Source organism: Talpa occidentalis, unplaced genomic scaffold (genome assembly GCF_014898055.3).
Source record: "Talpa occidentalis isolate TD23 unplaced genomic scaffold, MPIMG_talOcc4v2.1 talOcc4.4, whole genome shotgun sequence".
Classification (NCBI taxonomy): domain Eukaryota; kingdom Metazoa; phylum Chordata; class Mammalia; order Eulipotyphla; family Talpidae; genus Talpa; species Talpa occidentalis.
The window spans coordinates 63,186,568-63,210,058 of record NW_023604295.1 but is presented as its reverse complement, the minus strand read 5'-3'; the positions used below and the strand labels follow the sequence as shown (position 1 = coordinate 63,210,058).

At 41.0% G+C, this 23,491-nt stretch overlaps 1 protein-coding gene across 3 annotated transcripts in view; it reads right to left on the bottom strand.

Moving 5' to 3' along the window:
- Nucleotides 1-14,867, bottom strand: part of RIOX2 (ribosomal oxygenase 2) — a 33,573-nt gene extending 18,706 nt beyond the window's left edge. For 2 of the 3 annotated variants that reach the window (XM_037525672.2, XM_037525674.2), the window contains exons 1-4: nucleotides 14,820-14,867; nucleotides 7,898-8,368; nucleotides 2,672-2,791; nucleotides 1,485-1,613 (exon numbers count right to left, since the gene is read on the bottom strand). In XM_037525672.2, the coding sequence (XP_037381569.1) occupies nucleotides 1,485-1,613; nucleotides 2,672-2,791; nucleotides 7,898-8,332 (684 nt within the window). In that variant the 5' untranslated portion in view covers nucleotides 8,333-8,368; nucleotides 14,820-14,867. Of the gene's footprint in view, nucleotides 1-1,484; nucleotides 1,614-2,671; nucleotides 2,792-7,897; nucleotides 8,369-14,516; nucleotides 14,571-14,819 lie in introns of those variants that run through there. The other variant, XM_037525673.2, reaches the window with a different exon arrangement.
- Nucleotides 14,868-23,491: the final 8,624 nt, after the last annotated feature.

The window sequence follows — 23,491 nt, the reverse complement described above, 5'->3', positions numbered from 1 at the left end:
AAAATCAACCAGAGCCTAAATAAACATGCTTCACCTTGGGTATAGGTTGGCCAACTTTCTGTAAAAAGCCAGTTAGTGAATATTCGTGACGTGTGAACCACATTGTCTCTGGCAGCTCACAGACACTGCCATTGTAATGTGACTGCAGCCCTAGACAGTACATAAAGAGTCTGTGTTCCAACAAACTTTATTTGCAAAATAGGCAGCAAGTCAGATGTTTGATGCATAGGTCATAGTTTGCTGACAAGAGCACAAAAAAATGAAGGCAGCAGCACCTCTATTGTTGTATTTAAGTCTCCAAAAATATAAGTGCCCACTCATCTCACTCAGGGAGATTGCGTCCCTCAGCTATTAGCAGGCAGGCAAAGATTTTAAAATCAAGAAAGGCACACATTCCAGTGAGTAACAATTCCCAACAAATTCTTTAAGACATGAGAAATACAATAACAACTACTATATGGAGGATGTGTGTCACACTGGTAGAATCTTTGGAATGGTTTGAATGGTACAGAAGAAAATTAAATTTGTGCTTTTTAGGAAAAGGTATACATTGAATTGTGGAGCAATTCTTTTTTCTCAACAATCTCACTTGCTGGGGATTGGCTATGATCTCGTCCAGACTTTCTCATCAGCATGATGCCCACTAACCAGCACTTGACCAAGCCACCTGGCTTCCTCGAGGAGGAGGCAAATGCCTTCATAATTACCAGGGGAAAAGGAGGAGAGTACAGAGAAAATGCACTGCATAACCGCAGCAAAATGGGTCAAGTTGAAATTTTACTGAGGGAAAAAAAAAAGCTCAGTAGTCCCTGGCTATGCTCTGGCTAAGCAACCTGCACTCTAGTGCTGACCATGCTGTAGGATATGACAAAAGCTGCCCAAGGTCACTTCCACTTTTACTCTAGAAAAAGTAGCCAGGGCCTCCCCAGTGGCACAGCGGGTTGAGCACAGCGCTGTGAAGCTGTCCACAGACTCTGCAACACGGGTTTAATTCCCCGCCAGCCAGGGAGATTCCCACACGGTGCAGCAGACCTCTCCTGTCACACCCGCTGCTCCCCTCAGCAGTGTATTTCGGTCCTTCTGCCTGTTCTGCTCCCTGCTATGTCTCTGGTGAATTCTCTCACCCTCCCGTGCCTCTGGCTTGTACCCCAGTGCTTGTATAAATAAATGAATCTTTAAAAAATAAAAAAGAAAAGAAGCTTTAAAAAACAAAAATCAGCAGCCACTAAATTCATAATTCATTCCTGTTGAAACTGGATTACATCTGGAGAGAGTTACTGGGAAAATGAACTTAATACTTCCTCAGCTCACTTTATAAGTAAAAACTACCAAGTCTCCTTCAGAAGCCCCATGTGCTGGCTGACTAGAATGACAGCCACCCTGCCTGTCTCCTGAATACATTCCCATGAGGACCATTACACCAACACTAAATCCAAAACCTGGACTTGTCTCAGGAGAGGCACCCACAATCACAGTTCCTGTACCTTCAACGTGAACTCGTGTGTCGGTCTCCCAATCCTGTCCTCGGCCTCCACGTTGTACTCTCGCGCCAGGGGCACGGTGGGGTGATAGAGGCGCCAATGTTTCTCTCCCTCCAGCTGCAGAATGAAAACCTATAATCACAGGACCAGAGTATCAGAGAGCTTCCAACAACTCATGGCCAAAGCGCTTCTAGAATACTAGCCCTCTAAGGATTAGACAAATTACAAGTTGCAGGTAAAAAAATAAAAATGAAAGATTCGAGATGCATTTCACACCACACATATAAAAGTAGCCACTACCAGTTTTCTCTTTTAAAAGCAGGTAACCACCAGCCCTGATAATGGAAGGTTATTCATAATTTTCATCTTCGTAAAGCCTTGTTGTGTTCATTATACCCTACTGTATACCCCACTATCTCATTCCTTCAAATCTTCTGTTATAAACCCATAATCTCTACTCCAAAGTCAACTTCAGATATTAATGTCTAAAATCCTGAACATAACCCCGGCAGGAAAGAAAATTCCAGTTTTTTATTCTTCATTCAAAGATATTTTAATGCTTTGTTAAAAATATTCTCAAACATTTTATTTTTTGGAAAATGTACTCTCAAAGGGGAAAAAAGTTTTTTTACTACTTACTGTTCATATCTTGTATTGGTACAAAAATAAAACTATAAACCACCTAAGTCAAAGAGTTAACTTTTTTTGGCAGCCACATGAGTGTGAAATCAACATCTGTCACAGTGCCAGTGTTTAAGTGAAACCATGACCTTCATCCAAGCTGCCCCAAGATTTTCACAAATTAAAAAAATACCTATTTGGGGCAGCTACAAAGAAAGGGACAAAATGAAAGCAGATTTAAGGATGTGTGACATTACCTTATTAAAGACCGTACGTTACCAAATTAAGGAAAAAGTCAATCACACTTTCCGTAATAAATTTAAAAAATACCTGTTTCACAGGAATGTGTGGTTGTTTGTATTAGTAAGATTGGAAACAATCTCTCCCTTAGAAAAGCAGCAGGAAACCAGTTTGGTGGATTAATTTTGGCCCAACATTCAGATGAGGTCAAGATCTCCAGAGACCATAAAGAGTAGACAGAGACCTGGCCCAAGAGTTCAACTGAACCCTGACAACTACACTAACGGGTCTCGCAGCAACTCCTTTCCCAGGGTGAGCAAGTTTCTTACCTCCACATCATCATAATGGGGTGGCAGGCCCTGAGATCCTGCAGGGGTTATGTATACATTAGAGCCAACCAAGGAGCCAAAGTAGCATTCTAGCTTCTCCTGGATCCTCCAAAGCTCATCCTTTAAAAGAAAAAAGTGGGGAGAGAGGTGTGAAAATATATTAGAAATAAAAGAATATGTTCTTATTCACTTAGCAAGTCTTTATTGCACAGCTATTACATTGCAGATACTAGGAATTCAGCAGTAAAAAAGCCAACACCTCTGCCTTCAAGAATTTTCCATTTTAGAAAAAGGATGTGGGCAGAAACAAAAAGAGACTGGCAATGCAGGCAATCTTTGGGATTCCTGAAGGATTTTAAGCAGGACAACACAAGAACCAATTTACATTTAAAAGCTCACTCTAGGCCTCCCTGGCAGAGCAAGGGTTAAGCATTGCACTATGAAGTGATCTGCAGCCTCTGCAGTACCAGTTGGATCCCTGGCCAGCCAGGGAGAAACCACATGGCAAAGCAGACCTCTCCTGACTTGCCTGCTGCTCCCCTCAGCAGTGTAGTTTGGTCAATCTGCATATTCTGTTCCCCATTCTGTCTCTGGTGAATCCTCTCACCCCCCCACACCTCTGACTTGTACCCCAGCTCTTGTATGCATAAATAAATCTTTAAAAAAAAAAAAAGTAAAAGCTCACTCTAGCTATTGTATGAGGAATGGATTGTAGAAAAGCAAAAAAAAAAAAAAAAATCAGTAGGGAAAAGTTTATAAGGCAGCAGCCCAGGGGAGAAATGGCCAAGGTGCTGGGAGAGGGGAGAAGTAGCAAAGTCGAGATGCACCCTGGAAGCAACACTGATAGGACTTGTGAAGGGCTAAGTAAGAAAGATGACAATGAAAAGAGTAAAAAGAAATATACAACTTGGTTTTTGACTTGGGAAATTAGCTCCTAATTTCATTTATTAAAATGGCAAAGACTTGCTAAAGAATAAAATTTTCAAGAGGGAGAAAGAAGAGATATACATTAGAAATGTTGAGTTTGAGCTACTACGATTCCCATGTGGAGATTTCCTTTGGGAACTGCCTGCACAAAATTGGTATTTAAAGCAATGTAAAGATGGCAACATAGAGCATTTCTTACTTTACTCCCCGCACAAAAGGAACAGTTAACTATTAAGGAACTATTAAGAGAATCCTATAGAAATATCAGGCATATTTTTTAATCACAATGATGTGATAATACAAATTATCCAAATGAATAAAGTTATCAGAACCTATGGGATGCAGCAAAAGCAGTACTAAGAGGAAAGTTTAGAACAACACTGTTTATAATAGCTAAGAGTTGGAAACAACCTAAGTGCCCAGCAACATATTGGATAAAGAAGATGTGGCAATATATACACAATAGAATATTACTCAGCTATTAAAAAAAAAAAAAGATGAGATCCTACTATGTGCAACAAGGATGACTTTAGAAGGTATTATGCCTAGTGATATAAGTCAGATGACGAAAGACAAACACTATGATTTCACTCACTCACACAAACATATACAAATGAACTAAAACAAAAATAAAATTTTACACTGTAACACCAAATTAATGCTTACCAGAAGGGAAGGGATGGGTAAATCAGATGAAAGAGTCAATTGTATGATGATGGAATTAACACTTTTAGTGGTACACTTAGTATAGCATTTACAGATGACTTATAACGCTATAAATTATTAACCTATATGTTATAAATCAATGTTGCTTCCATTTATAAAAAGCAAAAGCAACAGGAGTAATGATAAACTGGGAAGTGGGTACTGACAGGAGGAGGAACGGGCTGAGTCAGGCTCCCTCTCTCCAGCAATAAACAACTGGTCAGACTGTCTAGTCAGACTAAGAGGCCAAAAGAGGAGCCATATGTTCCTGCAAGAAAGAAATCTGACTTTTCCAAGGTAGATGACAAGAGGGAAGAGAATAATAAGGTCACATAGGTATTAGCACTTTCTAGTGCTGGACACTGTTTCTAAGTGCTTTATGTACATTAATTATGTAGCCTTCCAACAACCTACCCCTTAAAATAGGCACAGATGAGGAAATTAAGACACAAGAACACACAGATAATAAGTGATGGAGCCAGAATTCAAATCCAGGTAGCTTGGCTCCAGAGTTGATAAGTTTAAATGCAAATCTACTGCCTCTTTATGGAATTATCTTAAAATCACTTGCAGAGGCCATTGAAGAAGCCAAAGTTTCAAGCATGTGAATGTACAGAACCTGGCACATAAAAGACACCAATACACATTTAAAGTATTTGCTGACTAAATGTCCACAGTTGTGGAGTCAATTTTACCATTAGACTGAAAAAGAACTTACAGTATTAAAAATATCAAATGGGATACAACTGGGATACAACTGGGTCAGCATTTGAATGGGAGACATCTTTGTATAATTCTCTGCAGATTTTAGGGCTTCTACTAAATACAGAAAGAATAATTTTATGACATCTGAATGGTTCCAGTTAACAGAGCTCCCAAATGGTCTGCTACCAAGGAGGGGCCAGCAGGACCTGGCTCTATAGTCATACTTACACAGTGAGTAGAACCTCTAAAAGACCAGGGCTCCTCTCTCAGATGACCTAAGAGGTGTCTCAGGACCCTATGAGTAACTTTATGGCTCCCAACTCAGGCAGATGGGTGTGTAACTGATGCGGATATGCTTCCTTTGTTCTTAAAGTTCACAGAAAACTATCAACTATACAATTTTTCCATTTTCCTGGACCAATCTGCCAGGTGTGGCCTACTAGAAAGAGGTCTGGAGTCAGACAGCCCCAGTCGAAGTTGTAGTTACAAGCCTGGTGACTTCAGCTTCTTCATTTATAAAATAAAGTCTCCTCTACTAAGATTGTGGGGAACAGCCAAAAGAGCTTATCTCAAAAACTATTTAAATTACAAAGCAGGTGACAAATGTTATTGCTATATCAATGCTGACAGGAACAAACAAGGCTCCAAAAATATGTCTTCTCCTTTACCTCATGACACCCAACTATGTGTAGAGGTGCCCGGAAAAATGAAAAAGGGAACGCAGCCTCTCTCCTGGTTAGGTACAACCTCCTCTCTGCTGAACTACCCCACAATCAAAACTGAATGCTATGGATAAGACAATATACATACCTACAGAAAGGCAAAAACAAACATGTCAAAAGCCCTACATCTAAATTATATCTTTCAAAGTATTTTAGGAAAATTCCTTATATTTGGAGTCAGAAGACATCTAAAAAAAATTAGTCCTTAGTTATAGAAAAGTCACATCTGTGAAATTCAGTTTCCTTAAATGTAAAATGGAGAGCACAGTAACTACCATAATTATTTTAAGTGTTTGTAGATACTTCAAACTGAACACATGTGTAAGTATTTGGTAAATTCACTGGGACTTCTGACATATGAATTAACCAAAGCAGGTGGGAAACAACTTTTATCTCTAGTTACCTCCTCCCTCACCTGCAGACTACTAGAATAAGCTGTGCATGTTCAGAGACACAAGAGGCGGTTTAATTGTCTCAACCTGACTAGTGATAACTCCCTTAGACTTTCTATCCTGATAGTAATATGCTGATTTGTAAACAAACACACAATATTAACCCTCCTAATATAATTTTTAGAACCCAGTCTCTAGTGTAAGATTAGCTCATTCATCTTATGGCTCTTTCCAATACTTGTGGTGAAAAGAGAAAAAAACGGTGCATCTTTTCTGCTTTAATAAACCTGGCCAAAGAGCTCAATCAACAAGGCAGGGTTACAGAAATGACATTCACAGACACCAAGTAACTTTCCTCAGGTCTGTGACCAAATCACTTATTATCAACTTCACTGATCTTTTGTGTTCATAGTCATGAGACTGCTAAATTTTCTAGCCAGAAAGAGTCAAGAACTTGTTTTCAAGGAAAAACACCGTGGAATCCCTATTTATAAATTCCTGTTGGGGGTAGGGCCAAAGAGTTGGCATTCTAGGAACATTTCAACTTCTGATTAATCGAGATGGAGTATCTGGAAAATCTCAAGACTATACTTCATTCAGAGCACAGACAGATTCAGGATCTTTAGCAAAGAAAGACAAAGACCAGATGAGGCCTAATGGGATCTAACAAGGCAACCGTCCAATGCAGTCACGGGAAACACTGCAAATGACAGTATCTCAGGAGCGACCAACAGCCAGAATTTACTACCTTCAATATGAAACCTCATAAACCCCTCTCCTCCTCTCATGCTAACATTTTAATTCAGTCATGGGTCACAGAAGGGCTTTTCTGAATCTGGATAAAATTTTATCTAAAATTCAAAACAGGACTCAACAAGCCCTGGGCCACCGTCATGTAAAAATTTCAAACCTCTGTAAAAGATTAGTTCATCCTCAGTCCACATTTTATAAATGTAGAGACTGAGTACAGAGGAGGAAAATTATATCTCAAATGTTAATCACTAATGTAGAAAAAAATACGCCAATCTTTCAGACTTGCAAATCAAAGCTATTCTCTACCTATGACTACCTCCACAGGAACAGTTTCAGGGCCTTGTCCCTCAATATCACCCACATGTCTATTGAAAGACTATGAAGTCTTTTTCTTGAACAGGCACCTGGCATGATCTGGTCATAGCTCTTAAGTCTCTACTTGGAGTAGGCAGTAAAGGGAGGTAACTTCAAGAAGAAAATGATCATCTTGATGCTATTCTGTCTTATAATGATGGAACAAACCAAACAGATATATTTACCATATATCAAAACATAAACCAGCCCAAAGAACATGTTCCTGGAGGTTAATGCTTGCTAATAAACTTTACAGACTGGCAATATAATTATAGTTTTTGCAGCTCAATGGTACTTGTATCTATCCTGAGTTGGAGATTCTAAGTGTAGCAAAAAGATAACAGAATCACCTACGATGGAGCGTCTTGAGAGGAAACAGGTGGTACCTCTTCCCAAGCTGGCAGGAGGGTAATTATTAAGCCACAGGTTCATTCCTGAGCTAAGCTGTGGCCAAATGTTAGCATTTTTTGCTTGGGAGGGGGGTGGGGGAGTAGGAGGGATGTGTGTGCACGCGTGTGTCCCTTGCTGGTGGCTGGGGAAGGAACCGGCGCTGCAGAGGCTGCAGACAGCCTTGCAGCCCGGAGCTCAACCGCTGCGCCACCAGGGGAGGCCCCAAATGTTACCATTTTAATACAAGTGAGGATTCTTCATTGGGGAGAACCTGTTACCTTAAATCTCTGCGGTTGGTGAAACTGAATTGTTGCCCTTTTCTGATCAAAATCTTTTCTCAGCTGAAGAAAGTGCACTTTGCCATCTTTATTTAAAACCTTCTTCTTCCCATTGACACACCGGCAGACATTTATATCTCTTCCATAGTACATACCCCGGCTGCACAGACTCTTCAGATCTGATAGCCTGAACAGTGACTGGTAGTATGTGGCCAGTGCAGGATCATGTCTCTGAATGAGAAGGGGCTTCTGCTCCCAAAACTCCTTGAAAAAAGTCTCTGTCTTGATGGGTGAGATCAAACTTTCAAACAACCCATTGGGGCTGTCAAAGTTTAAAGTGAAAGCTTCACCAGCTGCCTCTACCTTCACCTGTTTGCAGGGAACAGGCCCCTCTTCCTTCCCATTCCCTGCAGCCTTCCCTTTCTTTGGCATCATTCTGTCTTCAAGACAAGGCAAGGAGGACCTGCAAACCTGCCGAAAGAACACAACACATGTGGTTAGGTTTACTAAGAGTGCCAGTGTTGGTTAGCAAATCATGTACATACAATGTGCGTGAACATTCGCCTTCATGAGAACTGTCTGTAAGTCAATGATATTTCCGCCAGGATAGGATACAGCCTTAAGATAATACCATTTGTTCTAAGATGCTTCAACCTCAAACACTATTCGCGTAAAGTAAAACACATTTTTGTTGTGCACAGCCCTAAGCTGTGGAATTAATTATCCATTTATAAGAAGGGATAATTATCCAAATTATTCAAGAACTTCAGCTGTTCCGAGTTACAATTTCAGCCTGTGGCCACTGATATAGCAAAATCAAAAACCTTGATTTTGGCTTCATTTAGTACTAGGTCCCAAATCTAATTATATGTATTCTGAGTTACAAACCCTTGATGGAGAATTACCATCAAATGCCCAACACAGCACCACCTGGTGCTCAGGAGGGCAATCAAAGGGCCCTGGACCAGTGGTAGCATCAGGTGGTTGGAGCACAAAGCTGCCTGCTCCCAAATCTCTGCCTCAATCTCACTTCCAGATTTCAGTTTATGCTGAAAATTGACATTTTTATCAACCATCTCATTAAAAAAACAGAGGGCTGAAAATTGAAGGCTAAACATAGTTACATATCAAGTCTTTAAAAATGTACAACTAGGGCCTCCCCGGTGGCGCAGCGGTTGAGCGCTGGGTTGCAAAGCTGCCCGCAGCCTCTGCAGCGCCGGTTCGATCCCCGGCCGCCAGGCGAGGGTCCCACATGGCGAGCAGACCTCTCCTGCCGCCCGCTGCTCCCCTCAGCAGTGTACTTCGTCAGTCTGTCTGTTCTACTCTCCGCTCTGGTGAATTCTCTCACCCTCCCACGCCTCTGACTGTACCCAGTGCTTGTATAAATAAATAAATAAATCTTTAAAAAAAAAAAGTACAACTATTATATACAAAGAACTCACACGACTCAACAAAAAAAGGTAAACAATCCAGAATTTGACATTTTTCCAAAAAGGAAATGCAAATGGCCAACAGGCATATGAAAAAATGTTCAACATCCCTTATCATCAGGGAAATGCAAATCAAAACCACACTGAGATACCACCTGTAAGGGGCAGGACTGGGCACAGTGCAGATTTTCTGATCCCATGCAGACCGGGTAAAGGAGGAGTCAGAGTCCTCAGTGGTTTTTGCAGGTCTTTTATTGGGGTTCACCAGGCATATGGCAGGCAGGGGTGCTGGCTGGGGGGCTGGGAGGCTGGCAGGCCTCCCAGCCCTCAGCAAGTCTTTACTCTATCTGGGCTCTCTGGCGTTGGTTCTGCTGCTTCTCGGCTTCTCTTTCGGCTTCGGCTTCTACTGCTGCTTTCTCCTGCTGCTACTGGCGTCCCCGTGACGCCGCCCTTAAAAGCACAATCTTAGCCCAGCTGAATCCCATCTACCTATGCCCACACCCTATTCCAGGTGCCCGCCATCAGGCATGCATTCAGGACAAGGATCCATCATCTATCCTGATGGCGGAAGGGCAGAAAAGCCTGATATTTTCTTTACCCTACACCACCTTACACCAGTAAGAATGGCACATATCAAAAAAAACAAGCAACAACAACAAATGTTGGCGAGGATGTGGTGAAAAAGGAACTCTCCTACATTGCTGGTGGGAGTGCAAACTGGCCCAAACACTATGCAAAGCTGTCAGGAGGTTCCTCAGTCTACTAAAAATGGAGTTACCATATGACCCAGCAATTCCACTCCTAGGGATCTACCCAAAGGACACAAAACACTGATTCAAAAGAACACCTGTACCCCAGTTTATTGCAGCACTATTTATAATAGGTAAAACCTGGAAACCACCCAAATGCCCAAAAATTGGTGACTGGATTAAAATGTGGTATATATACATAATGGAATACCATTCCGCAATCAAAAAAGATAAACTAATGCCATTTGCAGCAACATGGATGGAGCTAGAAGGAATTATGCTCAGTGTAATAAGCCAGAAGGAAAAAGAAAAATATCGAATGGTTTCACTTATAAGAGGAATATAGGAGAACCAAATAAGACATCAGGGGAAAAAAACCAACAATACAAAACACAACAAAACCAACAATTATAAACCAGAAACATACTGCAGGGGAGGGAGAGGGATCAAAAGGAAGGAGGGAGGGGGCAGAGGGGAATGTGGTGATGGGGCCTGGGTGCACTGGTGAAGGAAATTCTATGGGGATTACACCTGGGGTGGGGGGAGCAAACTTTGTTTTAAAAAGTAAAAAATACATAAAGAAAATTTTTAAAAAAGGTACAACTTTTTAACTAAGACATAAGAAAATACCAACATTATCAACCTATAACAGCAAGTCGTCAACTTCAGTGTATACATATCACCTGGGCAGCTACATTTAAGATGGGGCTTGAGATTCTGACTAACAAGCCTGCAAGCAATGCTGCTGCTGTTGGTCCATAGTCCACACTTATGTAGCAAGGTAAGGACATATGCAAGCATGGCCAAGCCTTTCTCAGAACAACCTCAAAATCACTTTATAATGCAGGTGTCCTTCATCTGACCCTCAGAAATGGTAATTCAAATTGTATGAATTTCTTGAAACAAAATTCTATCTTAAATAACTTTTTTCCTTCTGAAAGGGGGACAGGGAGAATTGCTTTCACCAAATTCCTAAAGTCATCTGTCTCCAAAAACGGTGAAGAATTACGACTGTGCTTATAAAAAGCAACTTCCCCAAGACCAGTATTTTATTTATGTTATTGTTTTCTACTTTATTGGGTTATCAGAATTGAAAACAATACAGTGATAAAAGGCTTCTTTTCTGCCCCACCAGACAGGCATTCCTATCTCCTTTACATTTCTGATGGAAAAGAGCATCACTAGGAAGGTAACACTCTGAACTGTTAACCTCCTGGTGATGGCAAAAGCAAGCTGGCATCAACCTGTTACAAGGATAACCTGCGGACCCTTGGACACGCCCCCTTCTACTCCCATGTAACTCTGGATAAACACCCCTGCCCTCTGCCAAAAAACAGGGCAGTACTTGTCTACTGGCCCGCCTCAGTTTGTAGACAAATAAAATTATTGAATACCTTCCTTCTCAAGCTGTTTCCTTTTATTGGCCAAGGGAAAAGGAAACTGGCATTCGGTAACAGAAATGGAAGGTGGAAAGCATGCACCCAGGAGCAACGTGTCACACACTGCAACAACTAATTCATAAACATTGAGACTGCATCACAGATGTAAAGTGAACAAATTAGGAAGTGGAAACATCAAAACACAAAACTCTAAAGGCCTCATTTTTTAGTATCTAAATTTTGTATCCACAAATAGCTCAGTTCCATCAAAAGATGCCATACAAAATGCTGGTAGTGAAACACCGCCTGTGGAGGAAAACCAATACAAACCGATACTAAAAGTTTTCACTGGAGAGGTAAAGGTGTAAACTTAGAAATAAACTTTAGTGTTTTAGGGTACGTCATCAATGAGACTTCTAAAAAATGCTTTCTATTTAAATTACTAGATCAACTTAATTTCTCAACTAAAAAAAATCAAGGCTTCCATGAGACAAAGTATAGCTACTCTTTAAAACCTAGAAATACTGTAGAAAGACTGGCTCAGAAGGTTGGCATCATTAAACGTACTTATAACGAAAAAGTAATTTAAATTTTCAAGGAGATATGAACAGACAGATTCAGCAAAGGCAATTCTTATGCAGCAGTTATGCTATCCTTTGAAAGACCAGCTTGTAGTTGACTTCTGGGAACTTAAATTTCAGGAGGGTTCCTACCACCAGTAACTTATAAGAGCAACTCACTGTCCTACATTGTACAAAGCCATTATACTGAACTCCTGCTTTCCTTCTGGAAATTCTGATACACCTCAGGCAGAGTGTGCCTATGTGACCCTGGGCATTAGCTAATGAGCTTCCTAGGTTAGCAATTCCATGTTTTCACAACTAGTTGCTGGAACAATTAAGTGCCTGGCCTCCTTTTACTGTAATAAATCACCTGTGAGTCTTAATTGACCAAACCTGGGACTGGTCTTGGGGATCACCTGATACACTGCTCATATTTACTTTTGAAAACAAAATATTAGACTGGCTCAGAATGCTGGCATCATTAAATGTACTTATAAAGAAAAAGTAATTTAAATTTTCAGTCATACATCTCTTATCCCTCACAATATGTCAGTTTAAGGAATGTGTGAAGGCCTGTTTTCTTGAAACACAATATATATACATATAAGTACATTCACCAGAACCTATGGCTAAGTGTGCAAAATACTTAACCAGAAATAAAGCATTTTTCCAATCACTAACAAAACAACACCAATACTACAAAACAAGTGCATTTGTTAAAATACAAATTTCACTTGTTGTACTGCCAAATGTTACACCACTTACTGTTCTCTACGTTCGCACTGAAATGATTCGTGGCTCAGTTAACTGGAACCTAGCTTAGAGGTTACTGGGCAAATTCACTATTTCTCTGATCATCACACTACCCATTTTGTAAGACAACCATTCCTTAAGAACTTTTGGAGAATGGGCGACCAAATACACTAAACATACTAAAGTTGTAAAATTTATCACAATTTCAGACACAGTAAAAATAAAAAGCGTGTTTTAGACTCATACAAATACAGTAAACAAGAAAATATGATATCAAGAAAGAACAGCCAACACAAGTTTGCCTAACTTCACAGACCACCCAAACAGAAATTAGAGCAAATGTTTTTAAATGGGAGATATAAATATTCCAGTAACTATTTTTATACACTGTTTCCAATGTAAGCTGCAACTAGCATTAAAAAGCAAAAAGATTAAGTCAAAAGATTCCACAGCTCATATTTTAGTTACTGCTCAGAGAACTTTGAAGGATTAAAACTCTACATGAAAATCAACATTGGAATCCATTCTATGGCCAGCAAATGTAGCACAGCCTTTATATTTTTAAGTGTGTAACCTTTTCTTCTGTAGTAAAACTTACAATTCAGTCACACCTGACTCTTGAGAGGACAACCATCTGAATATTCCCAGGGCCTGGGATGGGCTGTGGCACATAGAAAGTCCTCATGAAATGTCTGCTGGCTGAATTGTTTCCCTTTTACATCTTTTTGTATTAATTTTAGGGGGAAAAACTCTCAAAAGCCTTATACAAGAGTTGGGGGAAAACAAATGGTTCATTTAATGGGGATTGATCTTTCGAATGCAGCTGCTTTCTTGGGCATTTAATAGTAGTGTCACAGCTAAAAGACTCAGACATCAGGTAAAAATTACCAACCAGAGAAGGGAGGGAGGTGTGCTTGCCGTTCTAAACTGCGAAGCAGTGTTCTTCCATCAGGAACCCTTGTCTACACAAATTTTTGGGTCTGAATGAATTAACACTTCTGGTAGCTGGGGTTCAGAAACCTGCACTAACATACTTAAGTCCCCCATATGAATTTTATTCCCAACAACAGAGGGCAACCGTCAAACTCAACTAAATATACACTTTAAACAACTGACAAAAATTGTTGCCTGTAACAAGGTGCCTAGGCTGACGTAAATAAAACATCTGGTTCACAGAAATATTTATCACTTCAGAGAGGACTAACTGGCATCCTGCGGCTAATGCTCTGATTGGCATTATCTTTTTAATTCTATTTTAGAAAGAAAATGGACTAGATCTCATGACTGTATTTTAGTGACCATGACTTTGCAATGGACGAGACCCGAGAGGCGCCAACGGAAGCAGCTGGGTAAATCAGGTTGTTCCCATTTAAAGACCAGGCCAGTGAAATCAACGCCTGCGCCTAATTTACAACCAATGGCAGAATCGGATGCAGATGACAGTCCCTGGTCCACACTTCTGAAAACACACCGAACCAACCGGTGGTATTAACCTGTTGGACAACCCAACCGTGCGGCAGACGGTTCTAGAAATAGTTATTGCCCAGTGAATGAACCAGTCCGCAAAAATCCAATTTTCAAGTCACGCTAGGAGAGAGTAAAGAGGCGCAGCCCGGCTTAGGGCGCCCGGGCTGTCAAGCCGGCCTCGCAGCCCCGACCCGACGCGCGGGGAGCAGAGCGCACGTGGCGGCCGCGCTCCCAACCAGCCGCCGCGGCCCAGGCCCGCCCCGTCCTGCCAGACGAACCTCCAAACTTTCCTGGCGCGCCTCCCCGGTTCCGAGACCCCCGGCCAAGCAAGCGCGCTCCTCTGGTGCCCAGGCCTTTCGCGCCCCGGCCCGGGGCCAGCAGCGCCAGGCCCGGCGCGTCCGCCTCACCCGCGTGCCGGGGCGCGCCCCGGGTCCCGTCGCCAGCAGCGCCCGCGGGCTGGCTCGGCCGTCCCGAGGCCCCGGCGGCAGCCCACCCCGCCAGCCCGCGCTCGAGCTCCGGGGAGAAGGCCCCGAGCCCCGCCACCCCAGGCGCCGAGAGGCGGGTCAGACACCCCCACTCACCGGTTCGGCCTGTTGCGCGCGGCCGGGAGCCCACGCGGCGGCCGCCGGGCTGGGGGCGGGACGGCGTGCGCACGCCGCGGGGCGGGGCGCAGGGGGCAAAGCACAGCGGGGCGGGGCGCGGCGGGGCGGGCGCGAGCGGGCGGAGCAAGGAGGGCAGGAGCGGAGGGGTGGGGCGCGGGTGGGAGGAGCACAGAAGGCCAGGCGCGGAGGGGTGGGGCACTGCGGGGAGGTGGGGCGCCCCGGTTTGGCGCCCGCCCCCTAGTCGCCTGGAGTCGGAGGTTAAGGGGCGCTTCCTGCTCCGGGATGCTGAAGGAGGTTCTGTGTCCACGGCTGCATGTTTCTTTCTTCGGATAAATGAACTTTTTTTGTTTTTCTGGCATTTTCTTTATAAGGGGAGGCAGGAGGAGCATCTGGATTTGGGGAAGTCATCTGCTGCAACCCTACTGCTTACATGAATGAGGAAACTGAGGCCCGGAGAAGGGAAGCAAGCTGCCCAAGTTTAGGGAACTGGTGGTCCATGCTATGTCATCGTTTTTTCATCCACTCTCTATGCTGTGCTGTGCTGCTTTGCAATTTGTATCGTGTTGCCCCCAGAGAGAATCCTGGTTTAAAAGGATACTGGAAGTTCTTTGTGACTATGGTTATAGAAGCAAAGAAAAAAAGCATTTACTTAAGTAATTGAGGCCTAAGATTTTCTCCTTTTGACTCATAGTCTGAATGTTAGCTCTGGAAAGGCTCTAGATCTAACCAGCGGTCAGGGGAACAACAGCACACCCCTGCCCTGGCCTGCCTTAGACAGCCGGAGGACCCAAAGGAAATCTTTCATTCTGTCAAGCTGATTGAGAACAGGAGCTGTTTCTGATGGCCCAGTGCAGTAAACACATGAGCATATGAAACAATTACACCCATGTGATATTTGCCTAAAACTAACAATAGTAAGCCTTGAATTGAGTTCTTCTTGTCTGTCAGGCACCATGATAGATGTTTCATAGACTGCTCACCTTTTCCTCGCCACATTACCTCCATTTTAAGCTGGAGAAACTGAGTCAGGAGAAATTAAGGAACGTGCACAAAGTCACAGCTAGAAGGAAAAGAAACAAGATTGGAGCCAAACCCAGCAAGTCAACTATTTGTTCTTTTTCACTGTTATCTGCCTCCCACTAGAACGACAAAGCTTCCTATCAGATTCTAGTCAGAGAAAGTCGGTGTTCAATTCAAATTTAGCCCTTTTAGAAGAGACTACTAAAAAAAAATCTTTGGGGCCTCCCTGGTGGCAAGGCGTTAAGATGCAACCCATGGGGCCTCCCCGGTGGCGCAGCGGTTGAGCGCTGGGTTGTGAAGCTGCCTACAGCCTCTACAGCGCCTGTTCGATCCTCTGCCGCCCCAAATGGCGCATAGACCTCTCCTGCCGCCCGCTGCTCCCCTCAGCAGTGTACTTCGGTCCTTCTGCCTGCTCTGCTCCCCGCTCTGGCTCTGGTGAATTCTCTCACCCTCCCGTGCTTCTGACTGTACCCAGTGCTTGTATGTATGTATGTATGTATGTATGTATGTATGTATGTATAAATAAATAAATAAATCTTAAAAAAAAAGATGCAACCCATGAAGCTATCCACAGCTACTGCAGCACCAGTTCCATCCCCAGCCAGGGAGCTACCCACATGGTGCAGCAGGCCTCTCTTGTCTCACCTGCTGTTCTCTTTAGTATTGTATTTCAGTCAGTCTGCCTGTTCTGTTCCCTGCTCTGTCTCTGGTGAATCCTCTTACCCCCCCAACACACCTCTGGCCTGTACCCCAGTTCTTGTATGCATAAATAAATAAATCTTTAAAAAAAAAATCTTTCCATGATACCGGCAATATACTTCACTCTTTATTTTTTACTTCAAAATATCTACTAGAGACAATGTAAAACAGTATTGGTATTATAGTCAGCCTGGCTTATAGCAGGGTCCTTAACTTAGCATGATTGGCATTTTTGACTGATTATTGTTGTCAGGCCTGTTCTGTACATCCTAGACTGTCATGAGCATTCCTGGTCTCTACCCATTAAACACCAAGAATGCCCACACTTCTAGTTGTAGCAACTTAAAGTGTCTCTAGACATTAATCAAATATCTCCTGAGGGAAACCATTGCTTTAGAGGTGACTTCTACCCCAGCTTTTAACCTTACACTATATTATAGTTAGATATTACCACTTAGTACCACCAGGGGTGGAAGGTAGCCTAGGGGGTTGGGAAAGCAATGTCCAGAAGCCAACTCACAGTGTGCAAAAGGCAGAATCAACATGACAAGCTACAACAACAAGTTCTGTTGTTCCAACAGACTTAACAAAACAAATTCAAAGATTATATTAAAACTTTCAAGATGGCAACTGCTGAGCATTAAACCACATGGGCATTGCCCTAGGTGACCACATTGGTTGCATTTCATGAAGCTGGTCTATCTGGTGCCCAGAGGACATCACAAACCAAGAAAGCTGAAATATATATCATTGAAGTAAGAAGATATTTGCCAATTATTTTTCTAATCCTCCCCATCCATTCATTGGACGGTGAGATAGAGGTATGTTCTTTAAAAGCAGATTTTACCTTCTTCCTAGGACAATGTCTTCAGTACAGGGTTTCGGCCTGAGCTGGGGAAAGGAGGTCAACCTGGGCTTTATATATGAAAATGAGTATTATTATAATGAGTGGTTAGTATATATATATTTATGAATATATGTGCTTGTTCTTTGGGGGGGTTTGGGGTTTTTTTTGTTTTTGTTTTTGTTTTTGTTTTTTTTTGTTTAGAGAAAGAAAAAGTTTATTGAGGAAAAAAGGAACAGAAATAAAATGGGACTCCCAGGCCAGGAAACCAGGCAAGGGAGGGGTAAGGAAGCCCTGTGCTTGTTGATTGGTTAATATTCAAAAAGCTGTGGGATCTACCTGAGATGCCAACAAGTGGGAGATAGTGAATAGGCAAAACTTAGAGCATATTTGACAGTGATTGCTGAAAAATGAAGTCATTTCTATTTGTACAACCACAAAGTAGGATTGTTTCACATAAAATATGGTTCAGCAATACGCTACATGGATAAGCCACATTAACCAAAATAGAATGCACCAGAAATTCTATCAGTACATTCACTGAAAAAAAGTGAGACTGTCCATGATAGACTCAAAGTGAATCTAATAACTTGAATAATTTGAAATGAGGTGATTATTTCAGTCACACTGGTTTATTATATTGATTACTTGGTGACTGCCATGTAATTAATTCCTTTGATTGCCCAAAGACACACAACACACTCTTTTGTGCAAATGAGTAATAACCATCTGATTAACATTAATCCAGACTGGGATATCATTCAAAATAATTAAATATAATTAATTCTATATTCAAATTCAAATCTTCCCCCAAGACATATGCCACAGGACTTTAAGGAGTTCATTTTCTGGATTAACCACATATATTTAGCTTCCACCCTTGTCTTCCTTATGACTTATTTTTTCTCTCCTATCTTTAATTCAAATTATTTTTATAAATCACATTAAATTACTAGAGCTCATTTTCATAAAACCTTTTATTTATCTTCTGTCTGCCTAAAGTGCAGATTTACTTAAAAGCTGTTTAACAGGTCCTGAGGGTCCTTGCACATTGATGCACCATCTAATTTAAATATGACCTCACGGCCTCCCTGTTGGCACACGGGGTTAAGTCTCAGCACTATGAAGGTATTTGCAGCCATTGCAGCATGAGTTCAATCCCTGGCCAGGGAGCTATCCTACATGGCGCAGCAGACCTCTCCTGTCTCACCCACTGCTCCACTCAGCAGTGTATTTCAGTTGGTCTGCCTGTTTTCCTTTCTGGTAAATCCTCTCATCCCCTTGCCACCCCCCCTATCTCTAGCCTACACCCCAGTTCTTTTTTTTTTTTAAGATTTATTTTTATTTATTTATACAAGCACTGGGTACAGTCAGAAGCACGGGAGGGTGAGAGAATTTACCAGAGCCAGAGCGGGGAGCAGAGCAGGCAGACTGAAGTACACTGCTGAGGGGAGCAGCGGGCAGCAGGAGAGGTCTGCGCACCATGTGGGACCCTCCTCTGGTGGCCTGGGAGCAGCTGGGGATTGAACCGGCGCTGCAGAGGCTGCGGGCAGCTTCGCAACCCAGCGCTCAACCGCTGCACCACCGGGGAGGCCCTACACCCCAGTTCTTGTGTGCATAAATGAATAAAATAAAATCTTTAAAATAAATAAATAAATATGACCTCACCAAGATACAACCTAGTTAACAAAATATATTTTAAGTTATTTGTGTGATTGCTCTAAAAATGTATTTGATGTGTGGGTTTGTGTTTATAACACATTTTTAAAGTGCAAAGCACTTGAGACACATGCATTAATGCTCTCTGAAGAGGTAAGTGGAAGCAAGCACTTCCTTTTTTAGGCTGCCTGTTCAGTTAACTAGTCTTAGAAATACTAGAACCTACAAGTCACTTTTCAAAATACATAGGTTTGTATATCAAACTCCAGAAAGTCTTATTACTACACAATAGATTTAAAAATAATCACTGGGCCTCCCCTGGTGGCGCAGCGGTTAAGCGCTGGGCTGCGAGGCTGTCCGCAGCCTCTGCAGCGCTGGTTCATTCCCCGACCACCAGTGAGGGTCCCACAAAAAAAAATAATAATAATAATAAATAAATAAAATAAAAATAATCATTAATGACATTGTAATGCCCTCTACTTTTGATTGCCTGAGGCAAGTAATCAAATTGCAGCACAATTTTGTAGGAAGCCTTTGAAGCGATCTTGTAGAAAATATAATTCTATAATTCTATAGTGAATTGTATTGGTCTGTATTCTGTAATTCAGTAATGAATTGTATTGATTCTAGGATTAAAAGTAATATCTCATCATTCAAATGACCTAGTTAGTAAAATCTAGTTCAATATTCCCTTCAACAAATTATTAATATATTGAAAAGACATCTATTGTAGTTTCTCCCAGTGGCCAGGCATCTCTGTTCCACACTTGACCCTATTATTGGTCAGAAAGCACAACACAGCAGTGAATAAAAGTAGAAGAACAGCAGACACTGTTGAACATCATTTGAGCCTCAATGCTCCCAGAAAGAAGCACAAGCTGAGAAATCCCCCCACTAATTCATATTTTGAAAAATGATCACCCTGTTCTCATGTACTCTGAGATAAGACCTACTTTTCTAGATAATGACTGCCTTGATTACCTGCTTCTTTGGATTTCCTTGACCCTTTCCTTTTCTTTGAAATACTTAAAGCAATGTTTACAAGGGAAAAAAATAGGTGGCTCCATTCTATAAATGAGGTAGTTGGAGTGGAACTGACTGCTTTCCCTAAGGCCCTGCCAAGAAATAACAGCAGCACCAGGTACAGAATTATAGTTGAAATAGCAATTTCCTTGCCATTGTTTCTGTTGCTTCTTTGAAGACTTTGATTAATCTTATTGGAATTTTGACCTTAATAATGTGTATAGAGTTAGGTGCAATTCCCTTTGCCATTAATCTCCTTGTTAAAAAAAAAGTTATGTGCCTCTGTGTGTGTGTGTGTGTGTGTGTGTGTGTGTGCGCGCGCGCGCGCACGCACACGCGCTTGTGTGTGGTTTGAATGGGTTTATAAATGGCACAATACAAAATGATATAGTCTGCTCATGAAAACTAACCACCTGCAAGGATTAAGATAATATATCTTAAATTAATGATTATGTAGCAATTCATATGCAAATATTTGCAATCTCAGTTAACTCTCCCCCTTACAAAGATGTGGTACCAATTACAATCATGGGAGGAAGCAGATTTTCAGTAAATAGAACTGCTTTAATATAGTATTTGATACATTGTGGAAACTTATTTATATAAAGGGAATGCCAGTGCATCGATTGATCTATCTCTGTATCTGCCCATCTATGAATGAAAGTTCTACTTTGTGGAAAAATAAACTAAAAACAAATTTTCTTCAATTACAGTAATGTACACCCTGGAGCCTGAATGAATCTGACATGGCAGAGTCTAGTGGCAAACAGATTACTTACAAAGATAACATGTTGAAATTTGAATACAGCTAAAAATTTGGTTTCCAAAATAATTTTATTTCTAAATACTCTTTATGTTGTATATTACAACCCACTATAATAACACACAATAGGTCACAAAGCAAAAGTTCCACAGGAGAAGATGGGTTAAGTAAAATTTAGTGTACCTATTTGGTGGTACACCTATTGCTCTGCAACCAAACAAACAAATAAATAAATAAATACATAAAATTTAACATTTCAAAAAAAAAAACCAAAATGAAAAAGTTGTTTATAATTCAGACAAGAAAACCTGACTGCAAATGGCATAATTTATACACATTACCAAATATAATTAAGTTCAATAAGTCAGGGACTATGTCTAACTTTGCTTAATGTATCCCCAGTACAAGGTTTGACACAACACGTGTTTAAACTAATAAAAAAATTATGCACAAAATGATTCTGTCAGAAAAACATACATTACACATAGAAAAACTAAGAATATACATTAAAACGTTAACTAATTCTGAATGGATGTTTGCCATTGGGCATTTTTAATTTTAAAAATGAAATAGTACTTTTTATAACTAGAAAAAAAATGGTTAAAATATATCTTTCCTTTGGTTTTCCACAGCAGTTCCTATAAAATAGCCCATTTCTATATTCAGGCAGTTTAGAGCTGACTCTTTTTTTTTTTTTTTTAATCTTAGAAAGCATATTTCTGAAATGCTCAAATTTTATCCAAGCTTATCCCTCAGTGGACAATCACGCACGGTTGGTTCTGGATTGTGATCAGCAAATGAAGTGAAAATCAAAGTGAGGTAGCTGTTACATGCTGTCCATAACTCATATATTTCCCAAGTAACTGTGATTTCCGTTCTTCTTGAAATAATAACCAAACCAGAAATCTTGTTGCTTGTTAGTAAAAATGAGTGAACAGGAATAGCAAGGTCTTTACATGAACAGTCTTCACAAGATTTGAGAAGAAAACTGGTTAAAGCTGGGAGCTCATTCTGAATAATTCCCTTGAGCAGTAAACATATTTTAGACATTTATTACTGGAGAGCACAATGCCTACATTTCTAGACATTAACAAAAGTTACGTCTGATTGGCCAGCAATAGTGCATTAATGATCCTCAGGAGGAATGCTAAGCGTATGTGTGGTATGATGGAGACCTAATCTTCTCGCTACATTGCCAAACATGTTCAGCAATGCGTTTGATTTAAAATGTGAAATGAATATGCCCAGGGGAAGCATTAGATAGCCGAATGTTATAGTTCAAAGTAGAAGAAAATCAGTAATGTCTGAAGAACTAGAGCTGGAAGAAGGTAACAGTACAGATTTGTTCTGTTTGTTAGTAGATTTGTCTGTTCTTCTACATCAATTACAAACAGGGTATGTCCAAATCAGGAATGTGAACTCAGCTGGAGTATTTTGCCTAATAATAGCTATAAATTCTCAAAATAAATAAATAAACCAAAGAAGTTAACCTGTATTTTGAAAATATAATTCTATGGAAATACATTCCTTTTAAGTCAAGCTCAAATAGTACTAAGTAGTTTAAAATTTTACATGGTTTATCTACAGTTAAATTGACAAGGATTTTTAAAAAAATTATATTAGCTCAATTTTGGGCAGTTTCCTAGAAAAATATAATCCTTGGAAAGTTTTGAAGAATTGGAAAAGTTGTATTAAGAAAATAGAACGAAGTATCCAGAATAAGCCTGCCTTAAGGGACGTCATAATAGAGAAAGAATTTGCCTTTAAATCTTTTGCACCCAAGAGGTAAAGAAGTTTCAAGAAACCCATGTCATTGACAACAGAGAACCAAAACCAGTATCACCAGTAAACAAGCAAAGATATTTGTCTCTTCACCTAACATAAAATAACTCAAATCTTTTTGGTTCACTTTATGGTGAAATAAATGGAAATATACTGAAAGTTAATGTACCAATTAATTTGTGTTCCTTATTTCAATGCCAGAAATAAAAATATGAAGGGAAATACTTCATACTTTCTACCAAAACTTAACTCTAAATGGAGACTTTTCCACAAAATACTCAACACAAAAGCATGCACACTACCAATTACAAATTGAATGCTGATCACTGGAGGTTCTTCTTTTTTCTTTTTTTTAAATATTTTTTTATTTATGCATACAAGAGCTGGGGTGCAGGCCAGAAGTGCGGGGGGTGAGAGGATTCACCAGAGACAGAGTGGAGAACACAGAACAGGCAGATTGACCAAAGTACACTGCTGAGGGGCACAGCGGGTGAGTCAAGAGTAGTTTGCTGCACCATGTCGGTAGCTCCTTGGCCGGCTGGGGATTGGAACTCAGTGCTGCAGAGGCTGTGGACAGACTCACAGGTTGTGTCTTAACTCATTTTGCCACCAGGGAGGCCCCACTGGAGGTTTTTCTACTCAACATTTACTTAAAACACACTTGGCCTGCTTTACTGGGTTCAGCCAAAGTTACTAATGATTACTATGGGATACACAAATTTTATTCAGTTTTCTACTCATGTCTGGGAACATCTTCAGTTGTTTATAAATTGGGAGTTCACATGCCTTTGTAGATATTCTTTTCCTGCTTTTTGTATTCCCTTTTCATAACTAAGATAGCACAGTGTACCAAATTTTTAA